We start from the raw sequence: 20,826 nt of genomic DNA, 5'->3' as shown, positions 1-20,826 counted from the left end.
GAGGATGCTGGCCTTTGGGAGGACCCCCTCAGGGACGGAGCAGGTGGCCTTTTGCTCTCCAACCACACGGACCCAGGGAAACTCAGCAAGAGGCCACACCGCCCGCTGGCCTATGAGGAAAGCACCTGGGAAACAAAGGCCACGTGGCACCCAGAGCGCTCACCACCCTCTCTTCCTGCCCCCAGACTCCTGCTCTCAGCAGGGCTCAGCAAAACAGGCTTTTGTCCTGAAGCTTGACTATTAGGATTTCCCAGCCCAGGTCAGAGAATTTATCCTGTTGCACTGTGAATTTTATAGAAGAAAACAAGAGTTTCTTAGGTCGTAGAATCCGTGCTTCCTCTCTGCCCCAACCTTGGAAGGCGGGCTGCTCCCCAGGGGCCACCATCAAGCCCAAAGCAGAGGGTGGGAGGGGCTTGTGCAGCCCCTTCTGCCTCCAGGGGTCTCAAATGAGCAGTCTCTCTGCCATCCATCAAACAACCACTTCATGCCGAGCCACGTGCTGGGTGCTTGACATTTGCTACTACTCCCTGGTTCATCCAATCTCCCTGAATGAACCTCTGTCTCCACACTTTGTAGCCAAGGAAATTTAGGCCCAAAGGTTAGGAAACCAGTCCAATGTCACAGCGACCTACCTAGGTAGGTCCCCTGGCCTCCCGAGGACTGTCCCACCCGCGCAGATGCCGCATGCAGGGACCTGGGCTCCCCAAAGCAGGAAAGGGCAGCTTCCTGAACCTCTTGGTCATTCCTGCAAGGCCCCGATCAGTCTGGGTGGGGCACAGGTAGTTCCTTGTAGGAGGAAAAAGTCCAAGGCTGGTTCACTGCTGTGGGCCCAGGTGCCTAGTAGGGCCCTGGCACAAAAACGGGTACATAAGGACCACACAGCCTGCTTGCTGGCATGTTGGATGACACGCTGTGGCCCTGTCCACCCAGACGGGACCAGCCTTCTTGCAGGAGAGGCCAGTTCAGGATCTGCCTGTCCAGCTGCTGGGCAGCCTCTTGATTTGCCAAGCTCCACGGCAGTGCTGCTGAGGCCCTAAGACCCCTGGCTGGAGGCAGAAGCCCTCCAGGTAGGTGGCCCTTCAAAGCGCCAGTGGACACTAAAGGACTCAGCCTTGCAGCTGCTCGGGAGACCCTGGGAGCTGGGACTGTGGGCCGAGCAGGTCCCAGGCCCCCATGGCTCCTTGCACACAGCCGGTGGTCCAGCTCAGCTCTGGGGTATCTGAGAAGAGAACAGCTTCTGTGGCCTTCTTTCTGGAGGATGGCACTGACAGCTCCACCGTTACCCAGCAGACCCAGATCTCCTTTCCCCCACTGCCCCGCCCCTCAAGGCAGCAGCTTAGGTCTGCGATCCTGTAAATCTCAGTGGCCTGGGATCAGAGATGCCTTGTCTATTCTCTTTCCAGCCCCAGACGCTGAGGGCAAGCCCGGCACCGGGGAGGTGGGAGGGACATGGCTGGGGGGGAACACTGCAAGATGTGGCCCTGGTGACCCATCGCAGGTCACACCCCCTCTGCTTCCTCCTGCCTGGGGACCAGTCGCAGGTCACACCCTCTCTCGTCCTCCTGGGCAGGCTCTGCAGAGGGAGGACGCCGGCTCCAGAACTGCTGGGCCGGCGGGCCAGCCAGCCAGCAACTCTAGCTCACCTCCCACCTCCCGGCCCCCTTAACGCTCCCACTGATGTTAGTGCCTCTACAAGTGCTGTCAGTTTTGCAGGAACAGGGCTACGGCGGGTAAGTGCTGGTGGAGCTAGGTTACAAGGACAGGGAAAGGCTTTACTTACAACAAAGCTGCACTGTGGAGGAGAGGAGACAAGGAAAAAGCCAAGAGTTAATGCCAGGTGGAGGGCATCCTGGAAAGCAGGCCGCCGTCCTGAAGACGCCAGTGGGTCTGCTTGGGGCCTGCGCCCTCTCCCAGCGCCACCACCTCCTCTCACGTCACCCAGCCCTCATCCCCAACAAGTCAGCGTCCACGTGAGTTCCTCACCTTAACTACTCAGGCCGCCAGGAGGGAACGGGGGCGGTGCCTGGGGATGGATGGCCATGGCGGTGGCCAGCCAGGCCAATTCTGCAACTTCCCAGCCCCGGATCCAAGACCCGGGAGGTCACCCTGAGCCGGCCAAGCCTCTAGGCTGCAGTGCAGAGCCCAAGGAGTCAGGACAGTCCCCAGACGTCAAGGTAGCCCAGGGCCACAGGGGCTCAAGCTGGTCCTTGCCCAGTGCCAGGTCACACCCGCCTTGGCCCAGGCCCCCGCCGCTCCCAGCAGCCTGGGGACACACTGCAGCCTTCAGCCAGGCCGCCCTCACCTTGGGGTCCACGCGCAGGGGAGTGTTGCGCTTCATGAAGGATTTCATGCCGCTGCTGTGAGGGGTCGAGGTCGGGGTCATGAGCGTCTGGTTCCTCTGCACGCTGTGCAGGAAGGTCCGGAGGGGCCGCACCACCTGCGGCGGGACCAGGGTCAGACCCCGTGGGCGGGGCAGGGGGCGGAGGGAGGGCAGCCGCGCACTCACCTTGCTGGCGGCACAGGGCGGGGAAGGGGTCTTGCTCCTGGGGGGCTGCAGCTCCTCGCCCTCCAGCTGCTGCTCCTCGTCCAGCTCACTCACGGCCTGCTTGTAGCTGCGCTTCCTCCTGCCGGCGCGGGGAGGCAGCCGCGTCACAGGGCCCGCCCTCGCGGCCCCCCCAGCGCCCCCCGCCACGCCCCAGAAAAGGTCACCCTTGTGAACGGAACTGGGCCCAGCCCCCGGGACTCCAGACTGAAAGGCACTGCAGAGGTGGGGTCTCCCTGATCGACCCTCTGCCGCCCAGTCAGAGGAAGGGGAGTGACCAGTCCAAGGTCACACGGCCAGGAGGACGCAGGAGGATGGGGGTCCGGGATCCCGTCGCCCACCCCCAGGCCAGGCTCCTCCCACAGCCCGAAGCCACCTCCGTTATTAAGTGAGAGCGCCAGGCCCCACCCCTGCTGAGAGGACACGGAGGCCCCTGACTACACGCCCACCCTTCCCGAGGGAGGACTCAAGGTTCATGCCCCTCTGGTCCCCTCAAAATGGACCGCCTGACCTGAAGGTCACACGCCTTCCCACATGCAAACCTGACACTCTGAGGCGGCTCCTTGGGGCCATCTGCTTGGTCAGTCTTGGCCTCTGCGGAGAGAGCAGTTTCAGGGGGGCGATCAGGAGAGCATGGAGGGGTCAGGGGAAAGCGCCCGCCGGCAGCAGCTGTGGCAGGGGCGAGGCTCTCTTCCCCGCAGACCCCAGGGTAGCCAGGAGCAGAAGCACCAGCCTTAGTACCGCCTGGCCTTGACCCATCTGCGGGGACGCGCAGAGCTGGCATGCTGCTCCCAGCCCGCAGATCCCTCACCCCCAGGCCTGGCCTCCAGGGCGAGAACAGCAGGACTGTCCCATCGAGGTGGCCCTCACCACATCCCACCCACCTCTAACACTGAGAGCCGGGGGCAGAGCCCTTTCAGGGGCAGAAACCTACAGAAGCTGCAAGCTCTAACAGGCCCCTTGACTGGCTTCGAAATCCCACTCCTCCCGGCCCTTTCAGGTGGGGCTGGCACGGGGGCGGGGGCCTCCCGAGCAGGGTCAACATGTGGGGTGCGGGTCTGTATGTTTCATTTTGCCGCCAGGAGGAAGCGCCGATCTCTCCCCCGGCTCTCCGACTCTTTACTCCAAAGGGCCCCGGCAGCCCCCTGGGGCCTATGGGGCTGGCATGGCCATTGTCCTAAGCCCATCCAGCAGCGGGGGAGCCGTGTTCCAGATCTCATGGCTACAGTGTTCCTCCCACCAGGGAGATGCAGTCCAGGCCCCAGAGCCCACAGCTCTCACGCCGTTTAGCCAGGAGAGCCACAGAGGTGAGAAGTAAGCCAGCGGCAGAGACAGAACACGAGGCCAGCTGTTCACACCCCAGGACACAGTTCCTCCTGCTCCGCCCTGGAGTGAGGCTCAAGGCCTTGACCTGGCACGTTCACAGTTAATGCCCCAATTCATTGGGTCCCACCCCCAGCTTCCTGCACCAACCAGCCATGGCCACCCAGTGGCACTCGGCAGCGGCTCCAGCCAAAAGGTGCGAGATGAAACGTGCAGACTCGAAGGAGATCGCTGCACCCTGGGTCTCATTTTCCCTCGGCCTCTCAGCCCAGAAAACCGGGCTTGCATCTCCTCCAAGAGAAAGTCAGGCCGAGGCTACCACGGCCTGCATGGCCCTGAGTGTCTGTAGGTCAGGAGACTCACCCTGCCGCCCTTCAGAGGGCGTCCCCTGGCCACCGGCTGCAGGCTGCGAGCCGGGCGTGCTAATGGCGATCTTGGTGGCACTGCGGAGCCGCAAGGCACTGCCATTGTTCTTGGGGACCTAAGGGAAGAACCATGGCTTTAGGGGTCTGCACATGGGACTCGCAGGCCCGCCCCTCCCTGGCCTGCCCGCCTGCCTCACCTCTGGCTCGGCCGCCTCCTCTGGCTCAGCCTCCTTGCTGGGCTCCTCCGCCTTGGGGCTGGAAGCAGAGCAGGGGGCACTGTGGGACCCGCCCAGCCCAAGCCTCCCCACAGGAGCGCCTCCCCTACGCCCTGGGCTAGCGACCTAGGAGGGACGGGAGGATGGGCAGCCAGAGTCAGTGGCTCCGTGGTTTAAGTCTGCAGCCTGGGCAGGCACGGGGTGCCAGCTTCTGAATTTGGCTTCACTTATATTCCATCAGGGTCTTGATTCGGGAGGTCGGCCCTTTCCCAGCTCCGTCTCAACCCTTTTGGCCTGAATGAGCCACGTCTCTTTTGAGGCCCGTTCTCCATGCACCGTGGGGCCGGCACAGTCACCGGTCTCCCCGTCCCAAGCACTGCCCCTCTGCTCCAGAGCAGGGAGTCGTGGTGGTGGTGGAATAGTTTTAGTGATGGCAGGACGTGGCCTCCAGGAAAAGGAGCACTGGCTCAAAGCAGTGCTGGGGTGTAAGCCTGGAGCAGGAAGCACCCCACCAACCCCCCCTGCCACCCACCCCAGTCTGAATTGGCTCCTCATGGCTGCACTGGCTCAACCACAGGCCTTTGGATTTGACAAATCAATGGAGCCCAGGCCCCAGGGTAAGGCTTGGAGGGGTCAAGACCAGGCCAGGACTGACGAGCGATGTTGACAAGCAATTCGGGAAGACCTGACACCCGGGTGGCACTGCCTGGTAAGACTGGGGCAGGGGCAGGGGGCAGCAGTGGGCAGCCCAGGGGCAGTCCCTGTGACGAGGGAAGGCTCGAGCACAGGAAACGCCTCCACCTGTGGGGCTCACCTAGAAAGGCCCCCCCGTGTGCCCTGCCCAGCCCTGGGAAAGTCCCCAAGCCCTGGAACTGAACTCACCTCACTTTCTGGGGCACCTCGACATTCAGGAGCCTCTCCAGGTAACTGTGGCCTGACGGGAAAACAAAGGAACAAAAGATGCCCTCAGAATCAGCCAGGTGCCCCTCCAAGAGGTCCAGGGAACCAGGCTCTGATGGGGGCTCTGCCACTTCTCATCTGCAGCCAGACCCTCTCCACCTGCAGACCCCTCCTTTCACTAGACAGAGACCCTCTCCACCTGCAGACCCCTCCTTTCACTAGACAGAGACCCTCTCCACCTGCAGACCCCTCCCTTCACTAGACACAGACCCTCTCGACCCCGTAGACCTCTCCCCCTTCCCTGGGTGCAGAGCCCTGCCGTCAGCACTCCCTTGACTCCTAACACCCTCAACAGAGCTGCTGGCTTGATGGCTCCTGCTACCCGCTAGAGGGTAACATGCCCATCTGAGGGCACGTCTTGGCTCCTTCACTGGGTTGGGAGTATCCTGGGAAGAGGGACGATGTCCAGCTCCAAGCCTCCAACTCCCAGCACAGGCCGACACAAAGCAGCTTATTCATTCAACAAACATATGTCGAGGGTCTACCATGCACAGGCCCTGGGGACCCAACAGAGAGCAAACCAGACTGGGCCACGACCTGGTCTAGATAATCATCAGATAATCCTGTAACCGACATGTGACATGTGCCATGACAGAAACGAGCAGAGGACTTGAAAAGCCTGTGATGGGAAGCCGAGCTGGTCTGGAGGCTGGGACGTAAAGGATAAGAAGGTAAGAAGGTCGCGAAGGAGGAGGGGGAGGAAGGAGGATGTCCTGGCCAGCGGTTCTCAAGGTGTACTCCGGGGTTCTGGAAGTCGAGTGCCCAAGAGGAGGACCCTTTCGGGGGACCCACGAGGTCCTAACTATTTCCACCGTAACACCAAAATGTTATCTTCCCTTTTCACGGTGTTGAGATTTGCCCTGACAGAGTGAAAGCAATGGAGGTAAAGTGCGAAGCCTGGGTACCAAACTGCACCCCACACTCGGGACGGAAAGGTCTGGTTTCACTTAAGAATGTCCTTGGTGAAGGAATGAAAACTATTCATTTTATTAAATCTAAACTTAAGTACATGTCTTTCTAATACACTATGTGATAAAGTAGGAAGTATGCAAAAATGCTCTTGGGCTGCATAGCCAAGTCTCTGAAAAGCACGGGGGTCTGAGGTCTCAGCTGAACTGGCCCCTTTTTTAACGGAATGCTGTTTTTAAGTCAAAGAACAACTGACAAACTATGGCTAATCAAGCTTGGGTATTTGGCAGACATTTTCTTAAAAATGAACAAAGGGAGTCTGTCCCTTCAAATAAAACAAACAGTATTTGTTGCCAAGAATAAAAAACTGAGCCCCCAAAAAAGCCAAAAATAGAATTTTGGAACTTGTATCCACCACCATGAACTTCATAGCTTCCCAATACCTAAAGATGTTTCTGATGAGACCAGAAAGCAAATGTGCTCCTTTAAAAAAATACATAATGAAGTGTGTCGACATCTGGAAGATGTGCATAACTCCACATATTTGTGAGTATGCACAAATTATCTGGAAAAAAAAAAAAAAGAATATGCACCATTACCTGACAAGGCTTTTAAAGTACTCTTCCCTTTTCCAACTACGTATCTGTGTAAGGCCAGATTTTCTTCATATATTTGAACCCAAACAACACAACGCAACAGACTGAATGCAGAACCCAGCTGTCTTCTTTTAAGCCACACATGAATGGGATCTGCAAAATGCAGAATAACGCCAGTCTCCTCATCACATTTTTGTTTGGAAAACTGTTATTTTTTCTTAAAAAAAAAAAACCAACAAGAATAAACCCAACTAACCTTAACAGGTAATTGGCTTGTTACTTTTATATTAAAGTATTAAATAATACTTTTAATATCAAAATAGTAAGTAATATTAATATAAAAAATAAAATATTAATGAATATTAAGAATTTTTGAATCCTCCAAGTTAATTTCTAATACAGTAACTGCCAATAGATAGCACCCTCATAATCAAAAGCTCTTTGGGGGTCCTCAACAATTTTGAAGTCTGGAAGCACGGGCTGAGGCCAAAAGTTGAGAGGTGCCAGTCTAGGCAGAAGGAACAGCATCTGCAAAGGACATGAGGCAGGAAAGAGCAGGCTTTGCTGGGCACAGAAGAAGCCTGGCTCGGCTGGAGCATCTGGGCCAGAGGTGCGTGGCCAGAGGTTAAGGCTGAGAGGGAGCCGAGGCCGGAAGCAGGGACCTTCCTGGGGTGAGGCAGGCAGGCCTGGAGGTGTGGGAGGGAGCAGAACAGGGCTAGCTCCCACCTGAGGGGTCCGTAGCCAGGAGACAGCTGACATCCCCTGCCTCTCATCCCAGCTCAGGGCTCGCTGATGAGGGGGCAGAAGGGTGAGAAGACGCCCATGTGACCGCACAACTATTCCACCAGCGCACAACTATTCCACCAGCGCAAAGACTGCTCTGGAATGTTAAGTGCCGCCTGCATGCCATTCAGGCTTCAGAACAGGTCTGGGGGCAGGGAGAAGGCCTGGAGGGGGGTCGAGGGGCACCCCACTGGCTCCAGAGGCTCCCCCGAGGCCCCAGGCCTGTCATGGGCGTTACTGGCGGTCCTCTCTCCCCGGCTCACCTCCCCGCTCCCCTGCTGCAGGTGCTTCCTTCCCCTCCCACAGTAACAAGTTACACTCAAATCCTGATATCAAGAGCTGCTTCTGGGGTAAACCCAGAAGTAAAATCCAACCTCTGAGTTGCCCGCCCAGCCGAGCCCCAGGGCCTGGGCGTCAGGAAGGCCTCCAGGAAGCCCCCTCTCCCCTCCCTGCTCCACACCCTTGAGCGCCCCGGAGGGTCACCCAGGCCACACCTCCACTGAGCTTCGGGGACCCAGGCCGTCTGCAGTTCTATCATCCAGTTTTGTTTTGATTTAGATGGACTGAGCTGTACCATATCCAAGCACTAAGATGGGTCCTCTACCCACATTCAAGGCAGGTGCTCTTACCATTTAACACGTGGGGAAACTGAGGTTCGGAGAAGGGTGTGCCCCAGGCCCGCCAGGCTCTGTGTGACTCCAAGGCTTAACCACTGTGTCTGACTGTCTTCCTTCCACAGGACTGGGTCAAGGGCAAATCAAATCAGAAGCCCACCCGTGTGCAGGGCGGGGGGCCGAGCAAACGGACTGGCTTAAGAGCTTCCGGATGTCTAATCCAGAAGCATGGGGAGGGCCTCTAGGGTCTCTCCCCCAACCTCCCTCTAGAGTTCCAGGCTTGCCCGCCCCCTTGGGCCCCTGCCCAGGATCAGATTCACACCTGAGGAAATCTCCAAGGCAGGTTAGAATCACTTGGGCCCTTCTGAGAATCCAAAAATGGACAGTGTGCCAGATCGCATGTCTGCACGGGCCCCCGACTGTGTGTCCCTGAGCCCCAGGCCCTGGAGCAAACCCTTCCTCAGGCGGGGAAGAAACCGGGCCCAGGGAGGTGCCCTCACCTGCCTGACAAGCCCGCCCTGTGGCTTTCCACCTGGCCTCCTCAACAAGCGGCCACCATCCCAGAAGGGACGAAACACGTGGGGCTCTTCCCAATTTACAGACTTGGTAGCCTCCTTAAGCCTCAGTTTAAATGTACACCTGGGCCCAGACCAAACAGTTTCGTTAACAGGAGGTAGCCCACAAACATGGTGAATCTAAGTGAGCCTCCGCAGGAAGGAAGGGGGAACATGCGGGCCCTGGGGAAAAGGCCCAGGTTCAAGCTCAGCATGGCATTAACCACAGCGACACTGCGGCCAACGGCCCCGGACCTCAGTTTCCTCATTTGTAAAACAAGAGCGTTGGACCAGATCTGCCCTGTCCAACGTGGTAGCCACTAGGTACGTGTGGCAACTTAAACCTGAACTAAGTAAAATCTAATAAAACTAAAAATTCAGTTCCTCGATCAGACGAGCCACATTCTGAGGGCTCAGTAGCCATACGTGGCTAGCTAGTGGCTACAGTATGGGGCGGCACAGATCTGGAACATTTACACCATTGCAGAGAGTTCTGTGGACAGCTCCTTGCTAAATGGTCCCCAGAGCCCCTTTGGCTGAGCCAGGCACGAAGGACCACCCTCCGCAGCCTTGCCCAGTGCTGAGCCCCAGACTCACAGATGATGCGGGCGGAGGCGGCCGGCTCTTTGGTGGCCTTTCTGGCAATCCTTCTGCTTGATCTTCGGACGGTGCTCTCCTCTTTGGAAACCAGGGCGTAATTCTGGGCCAGCGAGACCTGGGGACCCGGGGAGGACGGGGCGATCAGGCTGCGCCGCACCGACCTGCGGTCCACACGGGAGCCCGTGGGCGTGGAGAAGTTATCCGGCAGGATGGGAGCCAGCACCCGCTCCCGCCACGGGGAGGCCGGAGAGCTGGGCGAGTCCTGCGGGCCTGGGGAGGTCGCGGCAATTCTGAGCTTGGAGGCGGCCCTTCCTGCTCCGCCCCCTCGGCCCTTGGGGTCCTGGGGTGTAGTTATCAGGGAGCTCACGGTGACAGACTCCAGTCTCCCGGCCTCTGGCTTCTGGGGTGTTGAGTCCTCCTCCGAGGTCAAGGTGATCTGGGAGGCCAGAGCAGCGGCCGGAGCCGGGCTGGGGGGTGGAGCCTGGGCAGACTGGAGCTGGCTGAGGTGCTGCTCAGCGCTCCGGCGCTCGCTGATGCCAATCTCCACCACGGGTACCAGCTGGCACTGGGCCAGGCTCTCCTTGGGCTTCTTGGTCAGCACCGTGGGAGACTCAGGGGTGGGCGAAGGCGTGGCTGCCGCCGAGGTCGCTGCAGCTGCGGCCGCAGCACGGGTCACCCGCCGCAGGACGGAGCCGTTCTCCCCCACCACTGTGGCCAGCCTCTCCACCTTGTCCTTGCTGCGGAGGTGCCGGGAGCTCTGATGGCTGCTGCGCGTCTTTCTGCGGGACAACCTGCTGGAGGAGGTGAAGCAGAAGCTGAGAGGACCCGGCAAGGCGGGGAGGCTCCCCGAAATTCCAGCTGCAGGCACCGGCCCCCCCAGGAGCCGCCAGCTCGAGTGGAGTCTGAAGCGGAGGGCTAGGAGGCAGAAGACCAGGCTTCCGGTCCAGGCTCTGCTGCCTCTAGCCGTGACACCCCGGCTGCCCCTCTCTGGGCCTCAGTCTCCCTATCTGTAAACTGGGATAATGCCCGTCCTCTCAGAACCACTGGAAAGATTAAATTCCCCTAAACCTCCCACTGACCGGGGTCACACTGGGCCAAACACCTTGCTGGAGGCATTACTCATGCTGTCGCCTAAACCACCAGACAGCCCTGAGAGGCAGGGACCATTATCCTCACTTTAGATTCCAGAAACTTGAGGCTTAGAGACGTGGAAAATTAACCCAAGGACATACAGTTGCTAAGGGGCAGAGCTGGAGTGTGCACCCAAGACCACCTGACCCCCAAGACCCAGCCTCTTTCCCCTGGTACTTTGCAGCCCATGGTCGTTACCAGGGCAGTTATAACCAGCACAGCAACAGGGGGTTAGGGAACAGCCCCTGATCTACACCTCTGGTCACTCTCCCCCAAGCAGAAGGTCAGATTCTCTTGCTTCTCCTACCTCTGGAAGGAGAGGCCCAGATCAAACACCATCCCACCTCCAACGCACACAAGCTCTGGACTCCACGGCCTCGGGTCATGCGTCATTTCCCCTCAGCATGGCATGCGTTGTACCCACTGCTCCTGATCTCAGTTAACGCCTGCGAATCAAACTCTCCACGTGGGCCCCAAGCCTCCGGCCCCTCCTACCTTCTCCGGATGGGGTCTCTGTTTTCATCCTGAACATAAGAAATCCGTCTCTTTTTCCGTCGGTTCTTCTGAGAAGGTGTTTTGGGCATCAGCTCGGGCTCTTTGCTGAATTCTCTGTTTGGTACAAAGAGGGTGATGTTCGAGGCTGCCTGGAAACCACGGGTCCCCCTTCCCCACCCAGCCCGACCCCTGCCCCCTTCCCGGCAGTGCCTGGTCAAGCTGGGGTGACTGGCACCAAGCGAGCTCTCCAAGGCTGCAAGTGAGTCACCGCAGGCACGCAGGGCTCCCCCCCGCCCCTGAGACACGGCAGGGGAGCAAGGTTGCCAGGCAGCCCAACACCTCTCCCCCCGCTTCCCATCACCCTAGCCCTGAGCATCCTGCGCACTCAGGAGGGACCGCCGGCAGCCTGTCTGTCCTGCCTGTCAGGTGGGGAAGAGGCCCCTGCTGGGGCCTTAGGCAGCCCCTGGTGCGTCCCTCCGGCACGCCCCTGCCTGCACCTGGTGAACATGCGCTCGGCCTCCTCCTCGATCTCCTCCAGCCACACCATGTCCTTATTGTCCACGTTGCAGACAAACTCTATGAGCTTCTGGTCACAGAGCTCCAGCAGGTGAATGGGCCCTGGGGCTGTCGTCCCCATGATGGCTCTGTCTGGAGAAAGCAGAGACAAGAGGCACGGGGGCTCAGGGCTGGAATCTTCACACTCTTCAAATGCCTCCCCCTCCCCACCCCACACAGCACGTTGACCCCAGAAGCCCACAGTGACCAGCCAATTCTGGTGTCAATGGACCTCCTTACCAACGGCCTTCTCTGGGGCTTAAAGTGACAGGGCACGGCCAACTGCCTTCCTGGATCAGGAGAAACTGGGGTCCCACTAGGTAGGACCCCTAGACCTGCCCAAAGGCCTGCTCTTACCCTCCTAAGAGCTCCTCTCCTACTGCCGGAGGGTGAGTTACCCACGAGCTGACCCCAGGCATCAGGCCAAAGAACATCAAATCCAACTGCCTCTTCAGGAGGCCAGTGGATGGAAGGGGTTCTGCGTCCCAAAGTAGTGGGTAAGAAAGCGGGGGTCTACAGACAGGCTCTTCTCTAAGGGGCCCCTACAACCCTCTCCCTTGAGCTGAAATGCCCTTGAAACGCATGAGGGAGCACGAGGGGAGCGGATAAGCAATGTCTTGTTTTTAAGAAAACTTGTCTAGAAATATCAGGCAGTGGAAAATACAAAATTAGTTTTCTCTTAATTTCCTTTTAAAAAATTTTTTATTGACGTATAGTTGATTTACCATGTTGTGTTAGTTTCAGGTGTATGGCAAAGTGATTCAGTTATACATATATATATATTTATTGTTTTTAAGATTCTTTTTTTACTATAGGTTATTACAAGATATTGAGTACGATTCCCTGTGCTACACAGTAGGTTATCTATTTTATATCTAGTAGTGTGTATATCTTAATCCCAAACTCCTAATTTATCCCTTCCCCCTCTTCCCCATTGGTAACTATGTTTGTTCTATGTCTTCACTTAATTTCTTAAAAAACTAGGAACTCAAAAAAGCAAACAAATAAATAAACAAAAACAAAAAAACAACTGGCAACTCAGATATTCTCCTCAAAACTCAGTTATAAAATCATCACCAAAGCCCCAGGCAAGGAAGAAGTGTTCTATTCTGGTCATAGCAGGGGCTCAATAAATATCCCGACTGGTGGAATGAATGAAAGAACAAATGAATGGGTGACAGTCGTTAGCCACAATAACAGACTGCATGTCTCATGCCATGGCAGTAACCCACCACCGTGATCTACAACTTCAAAACCAAGAACCACGCATAGCTCAGCCTCCCACCTAAGACGGGAACTCCTGGAAGGAGGGGCTAAGTCACTGACCCCTTATAGAGCTTAATGCCAGGTCCTGTTGCAGCCTCATAGGACTTCCTGGGGGCTGATTTCCAGGGCACACGAGCCTTTGTTCCTTGAGCAAGCTCTGCCCTCTGTCTGGAACCTTCTGTCTCCTATTTTGTGCAGCTCATTCCTCAGCACTTGGCTCTCAGCAACTCAGGGAGGACCTGACCACCAGCTACCATCCTATCCATCAATTTCAATTCTCCGCATGGCACTTGGGTGACTGTATCTGTTTGCTTGCTGCCTGTCTCTGACCACTAAGCATTTGCTCCCTGAGGACAAGCCCTTGTCTGTCTTGCTCGCAGCTTTGAAAGCCCAGAGTATGGCACAGTGCCTGGCACGAAAGGGATACTTGTTAAATGAATTCATCCATCTATCAACTCTATACCTAGAAATAAACATTCTACAGGTACTCCCACCCCAACACACACACATGTACAGGAACTCCAAATGAGCTCATTCTACACAGGTTAGGGCATGCCTTACTCATCCAAAGGCCTACTCCTAGATGCCAAAGGCAGCACTCATCGGGGCAGGGCCAATCGGGCAGGATCGCAGAGGCTTTGAGCAGAGACAGCTCTGCAGCCAGCCAGTCACCGACACAGCCTCTTGGCTGCCATCCTTCTGGATCCCCCCAGTCCTTCTGTCCCAGAGCTCAGCCCTGGCTAAGGGCAAGAACCCAGTTTGAGGCTAGGAAAGAGAAAAATGTTAAAGGAAGACAAAACACTTTGCTGTTATGGAAAGCAACAACTTGCTCTTTTTTTAAAAGTATTTGTTCACAGTGGCAAAATGGGCGAAAGCTTCTTTCACAAAGTGCAAAAAGGTGTTTGGGCTTCTTCCATGAGGAAGTTTGTTTTCAGCAGCCTCAGCCTGGGTATTTAAAAAGGGTCACTGTCGTTAGATCAGAGGTGACCCTGAGAAAGGAGGGATCAGTGTAAGAATGAGGGTCCTGGGAAAAGCAGCAAAAATCTCTTCAGCCCCTGCAAGAACCTGGGCACAAACCCAGAGCACCCTACACCCCACCAAGGGTGAAGGGTGCTTGCTCACTTTCCTCTCCCAATACTTCTCTCACATCATACACCAGACTAGAGCCCCACGGCCCTCCTTCACAATGCCTGTTCTTTTGAGGGTGCAGGAAGTCAGGTACCTAACTCTGACCTCGCCTCAGCGAAGGAGGGTCACAACAGTTGCTCTCTTTAAAGAGTCCTACTCCGTGCTTGGATGCAGCATCATCTCATTTAATTCTCGCCACAACCTCAAGGAGACCCTTGTGCAGATGAGCAAATTAAGGCAAAGATAAGTAAAGTCAAGGGCAGGGCCTGGATGTAAATTGTGCTCTTAACCACAGGCTTGGCCGCCTACTCCATTTCAACCTCGGGAAGGCAGGCGCCAAGTTCTGGCTTTGGGCGCCCCAAAGAAGGCCACTGTCAGTGAACGTGCTTGGGGAATGACAAGATCAGGGGTAGCAGTGGACTCCAGAAATGGTCAGTTTAAAATGTTGCTCAGCCGATGGGGGAGGTGTTGAGCGAGGGTTAACTGTACAGAAATGCCATCTGGCATAATTCTGTCACACAACCCCGTCGGTGTGCGCTTCCTGCGCGTCCAGATCAACAAAGGGCCTCCTGGGCACAAAAGAAGGTGCTAGGCAGCGGGAGGGGGAAGAGACGGGGTTATTCTCTAGGATGGAGAGTGGGGGTCATCTCTGGCCCCAGGACCAAGGCAGGTCACCTCGTCACTTGGAAGAGGTGACCCATCCACTGCCAGGCCGCAACGGGGGTAGAGGGTCACGCCCCCGGTCCGGGGCTGAAGGAAGGGGTAACAAATCGCTAACTACCCCCCACCCCCGCCGGCCGCCCGCGCGCACTCACTCGACTGCACCGCGTCTCCTAAGTGCTGCTCCGATCCAAGTCCGGCAACCTTCCCAGCACAAATCTCAGCCCGCCCAAGTCCCACCGCTCCCGGCCTCCAAAGCTCGCGGCTGCAAGGAAGCAACGGGGCGGTGCAGCGCGGGCCAAACCTACGATTTTCAAAACTGAAGGCTCGACCAATCCCCGGCAAGTTTGTCTGAGCGGCTGCAAAAACCTAAGCCAATCAAGTAAAAGGAAGCACCAGTCCGGCCATCTATTGGCTACCTGGATTGGCAGTCTGCGGGACTAAGAGGCGGGGAAAGGAAGCTTTGAAACTTTAACCCGCACAGCTTCCGGGAACGGCGGCGCGCGGCCTAGAGAGGAAGTCGCCTGCGGTGGGGGTTGCGCGCGCAGGACCTCGCACGCCAGAACTACAAGTCCCAGCGTGCACTGCGAGTGCCCTAGGGGGCGTGGGAAGTGCGTGGGGCCTAAAGTCGTGGACCTGGAGGTCGTGCTCTTTCTGGGAGTCTTATGCTTTGCCATTGCCATTACTTAACCCAATTTGTCCTCTATAAGAGATGACAACCTTCTGACCTCTGCCACTTTTGAGAAATAATACTTGCTATAGACTTGATAATGTTTCTTAATGATTTCAACTTAAAATTACAAACTGAAACAGCACTTACATGCAAAATTTATGATACAGTGAAATCATGTCGATGACAATTAACAGTGTTTGAGTCACAAGTAAAGCCAAGTTGCTTATATGCTTCCCATGCTGTCAAATGTTAAAACAAGAATCCACATCTCTGTTCCCACACAAATTTGCAGCAGGTATATTTTCCAAGCTCAAACTGCAGTTCCAGCATAGTTTTTCAGACTTTGATGCAAATGCAAAGGCAATTTCTGTTACTTCAAAATCCATTTAACTGTGCGATCCAGGAGTTTCCACCTAATCTCCAGTTGGGAGTGCTTAATCTGCAATGTGATGACCTGCTAAAAGGCAAATATCAAGAGAAGAATCTAACAGAATTCTACAAATGCCTTCCTGGTGATGAATATGATTGATTGAAATCATCTGCTCAGGGGTGGATATCAGCATCTGGCAGTACATATCTGTGTGAAAAGACATTTCAAAAAGGAAGGGGGTAAAAATCTCACTGTAGATCTGCATTAACAGATGAACATCGCAATCGAGTTTTAATGATAGGGAACACTAACTGAGCCACAATTAAGAAAATATTATCCTCCACGCCTCACCCTTACCCCCAAAATAGAATTCTATTGTTATTAGTAGGCATATACCTTTAAAAATTATATTCAATTATTATTACTATATTTTGAATTACATCAATTTTTTAAATTGTAGATATTTGTTTCCTCTCTTGTTAGGTAAGTACCTACGTAATATCCGAGATTTTGCCTCTTGGCCCACAAAGCCGAAAGTATTTACTGTCTAGACTTTATAGAAGTTTGCTTATCCCTACGCAAGAACAACATTTCTGGAACTAAACATGGGTACCCCCTTAGGAACGTGCAACTCAGTCCAGGGGACACGCGACCGCAGCTCCTAGCCCAGTAATGATACTTTGCCCACCGGGCAGCTGCCAGCGACTCCCTCGCTCCAGGTGCTGCTGGACTGGCGTCAAAGCCCAGCGGGGCAGACAGCGCACGCGCAGCCGAGTCTCCCGCAGGCACGTCAGCGCAGGCGCAGGTGGTGAGAAGCGACTGATTTGGCGCCTGACTGCTGAGCTGACAAGAGCACGTTCCAGGCACTTTAGTTTCCAGGCAGTTTAGTTTCCAGGCTGTTTGTGCCGGAGGGTCTGGCGACCAGCGAAGGACAGGCTACCCTTGATGGGGCTTCATGCTGCGGGTGGTGGATGGACCTGGGGGCAGGTCCTGGCTTCTTAAGACACCTCAGATTATTCTGAATGAGGGTTTCTTTTTCTTTTCTCTCCCTCCCAACCTCCCTCCCTCCCTCCCTTCCTTCTTTCCAACATTTTAATTGTGAAATATAGTACACATCTCGAAAAAGGCACAGAAGAGAGATATACAGCTTATTAGTTTGTCAAAATCATTCCTTAAAAACCACCTCCAACGTCAAGAAATAGAGCTTGGCCAGCTTCCCAGAAACCCCCCTGCTCCCTCCCCCAAAGTAAAACCTTTAAAAAAGTATGGTAATCATTGTATAGTATTGCTTGTACAGTAGTCTCCCCTTATCCATGGTTTCACTTTCCGTGTTTCAATTACTGGGGTCAAATGCAGTCTAAAAATATTACATAGAAAATTCCAGAAGTAAATAATTCATAAGTTTTAAATTGTGCTGTGTTCAGAGTGGGGTGTTGAAATCTCACGCCACCTGCTCTATCCAGCTGGTGACAAGAATCAACCCTTGTCCAGTGTATCCCACCCATTAGTCACTTACTGTCTTGGTTAGCGGATCAACTGTCGAGGTATCGCAGTACTTGTGTTCAAGTGACCCTTATTTTACTTAATAATGGCCCCAAAGCACCAGAGTAGTGATGCGAGCAATTCGGATATGACAAAGAGAAGCAATAAAGTGTTTCCTTTAAATGAAAGGTGAAAGTTCTCAATTTAATAAGGAAAGAAAAAAATCGTATACTAAGATTACTAAGATCTATGGTAAGAATGAATCTTCTATCTGTGAAGTTGTGAAGAAGGAAAAAAAAAAACTCGTGCTAGTTTTGCTGTCACACCTCAAAGTGCAAATGTTACAGCCACAGTGCCCAATAACTGCTTAGTTAGGTTGGGAAAAGCATTAAATTTGTACAATAAGATATTTTGAGAGACCACATTCACATAGCTTTTATTACAGTATATTGTTGTAATTGTTCTATTTTATTATTGTCAGTCTCTTACGGTGCCTAATTTATAAATTAAACTTTATCATAGGTATGTATGTATAGGAAAAAACTTGGTATATATAGAGTTTGGTACTATCTGAGGTTTTAGGCATCCACTGGGGATCTTGGAAGGTATCCCCCATGGATAAGGGGGACTACCATATAGTTTTACCACCCAAAACATGCATCTCTCAACATTATAGTTTTGTTTGTGTGTAAAAAAAAAAAATAAAGTGTTATACAGTTTGCTCTTGTGTCTGGCATCTTTTCCTCAATATTATGTGAGATTCATCCCTGCTGTTGTTCGTGGCTCTAGTTCCTTAATTCTTATTGCTGCTGTATAAAAGTACAATTTATGAGTATTTTGCAATTTTAATTCATTCTACTGATGATGGATATTTGGGATACGGGTTTTTTTTTCCCCCAAATTTCTGCTATTATGAATAGTGCTGCTATAAATCTTTTAACACTCTGAACAGCTCTTGGAAAAAAAAATAGCATTATCCCTTTTTAGGGTTGAGGAAAACCATCTCAGGAAGGTTAAGTCATTCCTCAAGACTATGACACTAGTGAGTGGGGGAGTCAGATTCTAACTGCAGACTCTGCCTCCTGAGAAGTTTCCAGAATCTTTCTGTGTAGAAGTTACTAGAGGAGTGTGGTAGTTAGCAGCACCTCTCAGGGAGGACCTCTGATCAGCTACCAATGCCAGGGGCTGGCCCTCCTTGTTCTTTTGTTTTAACCAACTTTATTGAGGTATAATTATATATGACTATATTTTATTTTTTAATTTTATTATCTATTGAGGTATAGTTGATTTACAATGTTGTGTTAGTTTCTGGTGTCCAGCAAAGTGATTCAGTTATACATATACATTCTTTTTTGTACTCTTTTCCATTATTGTTTATTACAGGATACTGAATATAGTTCCCTGTGCTACACAGTAGGACCTTGTTTATATGACTATATTTTAAATGTCCAGTTCAGTGAGTTTGGGCAAATGTATGCACCTGTGATCAAAATAAGCACACTTCCAGCCCCTCAGAAATGTCCCCCCTGCCGCTTTGTACTGCAAAATGTGCTTTGTGTCTCACTCCTTCCATTCAGCTTTATATTTTTGGGAATCACCCTTATTGTGGGTCTCAGTATTCGGTTCCCTTTTTATTGCTGAATAGTATTCAGTTGTGTAAGTATACCACAACGTGTCTATTCATTCATCATTTTGGTTGTTTCCAGTGTGGGGCTATTATGAAGAAAGCTGCTATGAACACTCATAGAGAACTCTTTGTGGATTTATGTTTACGTTTCTCTTGTGTAAATATGTAGGAGTCGAATTGCTGAGGCGTATAGCTAGCGTATGTGTAACTTTATAAGATACAGTTTTCTAAAGTTGTTGTGCCATTTCACACTTCCACAAGCAGTTGATGCATATTCCACTTGCTCCCCATCTTCCCTACTTCGTAGAAGACCCCACAGTTTTCTGACCCTGCTCTGAAATTCCAGTCCCTCCAGTTGCCCCTAGGTCTGACACCTGCCTCCTCAGCTCAGCGGGGCTCCAGCTGGCTGCACCCCAAGGAGACAGAGGCTGAGTGGTCCTGGGGCTCAACCCCAGGTGTGCCTCTTCTCTCCAGCACTACAGTCTGCCTTCTCCTGTGGTCTAACACCTAAAAAGAGTTGCTCATATTTTTGACTCCAGCTTTACTGCTGTTTACCATAGGAGGGCTTATTCTGTACTAGTTCCTCCGTCATAGCTGGACGCTGAAGTCCTCCATGCTGTGTTTTTTTTTGGGGGGTCCTATATATTGAAGTCTCAAAGAATCACTCTTTTTTGTTGTTGCTCTCTGATCCTGATGGCTGAGAAACTCATTTATATGAAATAAGAAATGTGCAGACCAAAGCTTATTGAAAGAGTGCCTCTCAGTCAACGTGCAGTGAAGAATAAATACCACCAAACAAAATCCTTGTGTAAGTGTTATCTGTGCAGTCTCCCTCCTAGCAGGGCACTGAGTGAAATCACAATCAGAAGCTCTTTTATTGAGGATTTAGTATGAGGAATCGCGGTCTTGGGTAGCCAGTTTTAGTCTGGAGGTAATCGAGTGCGTTCTCTCTCTAAGGTACAGCAGAAGCCACGATGTAACCTGAAGGTTGTCCTGCTAATACAATCAGCACGGGAAATTAGACAAATGGTTAATGGCAGCCAGCTATGGCAGCCTGAGGCATCCAGCTTATAACAGGGAGAGCCTTGCTGGCGGGATCAGAAATCCAGAAGGTCCGCCATACTCCCTGAATACATACCTCAATTAAATAGAGTTGGGAGACCAGCAGGGGGAGCTCGCACACCCTGCAGCAACAGCAGAGCCCAACAGAAAGAAAGACTCCTCTTTCCTGGCAAGGACTCATTCAATGAAAAGCCACGGACCCTTTGTTTACACAGCCCTCCCAACTTCCTTTTCTTCCCTATAAAAATGATCTCTTTTCCCTTGCTGTGTGGGGACTTGCACAGAGCTCACCATCGTGGCCGACCCTAAATTGCAATTCTCTGCTATCCCGAATAAACCCATCCTAGCTGGAGAAATATCTGGCCGTCTATTTGTTTCAGGTCAACAGAGAGAACCTTTCCTTTGGAACAGGAAATGCTTACAGTTGGTGCCTAAAACTCATCCTTCCTTGGATAGGAAGCGTACAGCCCTTGAATAGGAAGCATTTGCCACTTATGTTCCTTTTGCTTTGCTTGGGGGACTTTGCTTGTCTCCGCTCTGATCCCTTATAAGTGGTCTTAGAGTTGAGCTCACAGATGGCAGCCCCATTTTCCTCATTTAAGGTTTGTAAGGCCCTCCTCTCTGTAGCTTCAAGTATGGAAGGTAGTCGAGCACACTAATCCTTTGCTGTGTTCTAAGGTGACACCTCTATTCTATTACAGATTATTCTATTACAGAATATCTCATCTGGGCTGTCCGGCCTTGTTTGTGCCCTAGGGCAGGGGCCCCGAACCCCCGGGCCATGGACTGGTATTGGTCCTTGGCCTGTTAGGAACCAGGCTGAACAGCAGGAGGTGAGCAGCAGGCCTGTGAGCAAATACAGCCGCTCCCGATCGCTTGCATTACCGTCTGAGCGCCGCCTCCTGTCAGCATCATG

At 53.2% G+C, this 20,826-nt stretch overlaps 1 protein-coding gene and 1 long non-coding RNA gene across 7 annotated transcripts in view; one reads left to right on the top strand and one right to left on the bottom strand.

Moving 5' to 3' along the window:
* The window catches only part of INCENP (inner centromere protein), a 26,984-nt gene extending 11,974 nt beyond the window's left edge, over positions 1-15,010 (bottom strand). For 2 of the 5 annotated variants that reach the window (XM_082477894.1, XM_082477896.1), the window contains exons 1-11: positions 14,852-14,958; positions 13,470-13,673; positions 11,585-11,735; positions 11,088-11,201; positions 9,459-10,255; positions 5,328-5,379; positions 4,428-4,485; positions 4,229-4,346; positions 3,085-3,136; positions 2,507-2,624; positions 2,303-2,437 (exon numbers count right to left, since the gene is read on the bottom strand). In XM_082477894.1, the coding sequence (XP_082334020.1) occupies positions 2,303-2,437; positions 2,507-2,624; positions 3,085-3,136; positions 4,229-4,346; positions 4,428-4,485; positions 5,328-5,379; positions 9,459-10,255; positions 11,088-11,201; positions 11,585-11,735; positions 13,470-13,473 (1,599 nt within the window). In that variant the 5' untranslated portion in view covers positions 13,474-13,673; positions 14,852-14,958. Of the gene's footprint in view, positions 1-2,302; positions 2,438-2,506; positions 2,625-3,084; positions 3,137-4,228; positions 4,347-4,427; positions 4,486-5,327; positions 5,380-9,458; positions 10,256-11,087; positions 11,202-11,584; positions 11,736-13,469; positions 13,674-14,851 lie in introns of all 5 variants that reach the window. The other 3 variants (XM_082477895.1, XM_082477898.1, XM_082477897.1) reach the window with 2 other exon arrangements.
* Positions 14,989-20,826, top strand: part of LOC309668323 — a 36,419-nt gene continuing 30,581 nt past the window's right edge. The window contains exon 1 of one of the 2 annotated variants that reach the window (XR_014268185.1): positions 14,989-20,826. This is a non-coding gene — a long non-coding RNA (uncharacterized lncRNA). The other variant, XR_014268186.1, reaches the window with a different exon arrangement.

This window comes from Balaenoptera physalus (genome assembly GCF_965194825.1).
Source record: "Balaenoptera physalus genome assembly, chromosome: 10".
NCBI classification, from domain to species: Eukaryota; Metazoa; Chordata; class Mammalia; order Artiodactyla; family Balaenopteridae; genus Balaenoptera; species Balaenoptera physalus.
The sequence above is the reverse complement of the archived record's forward strand: the minus strand, read 5'-3'. Positions and strand labels throughout refer to the sequence as shown.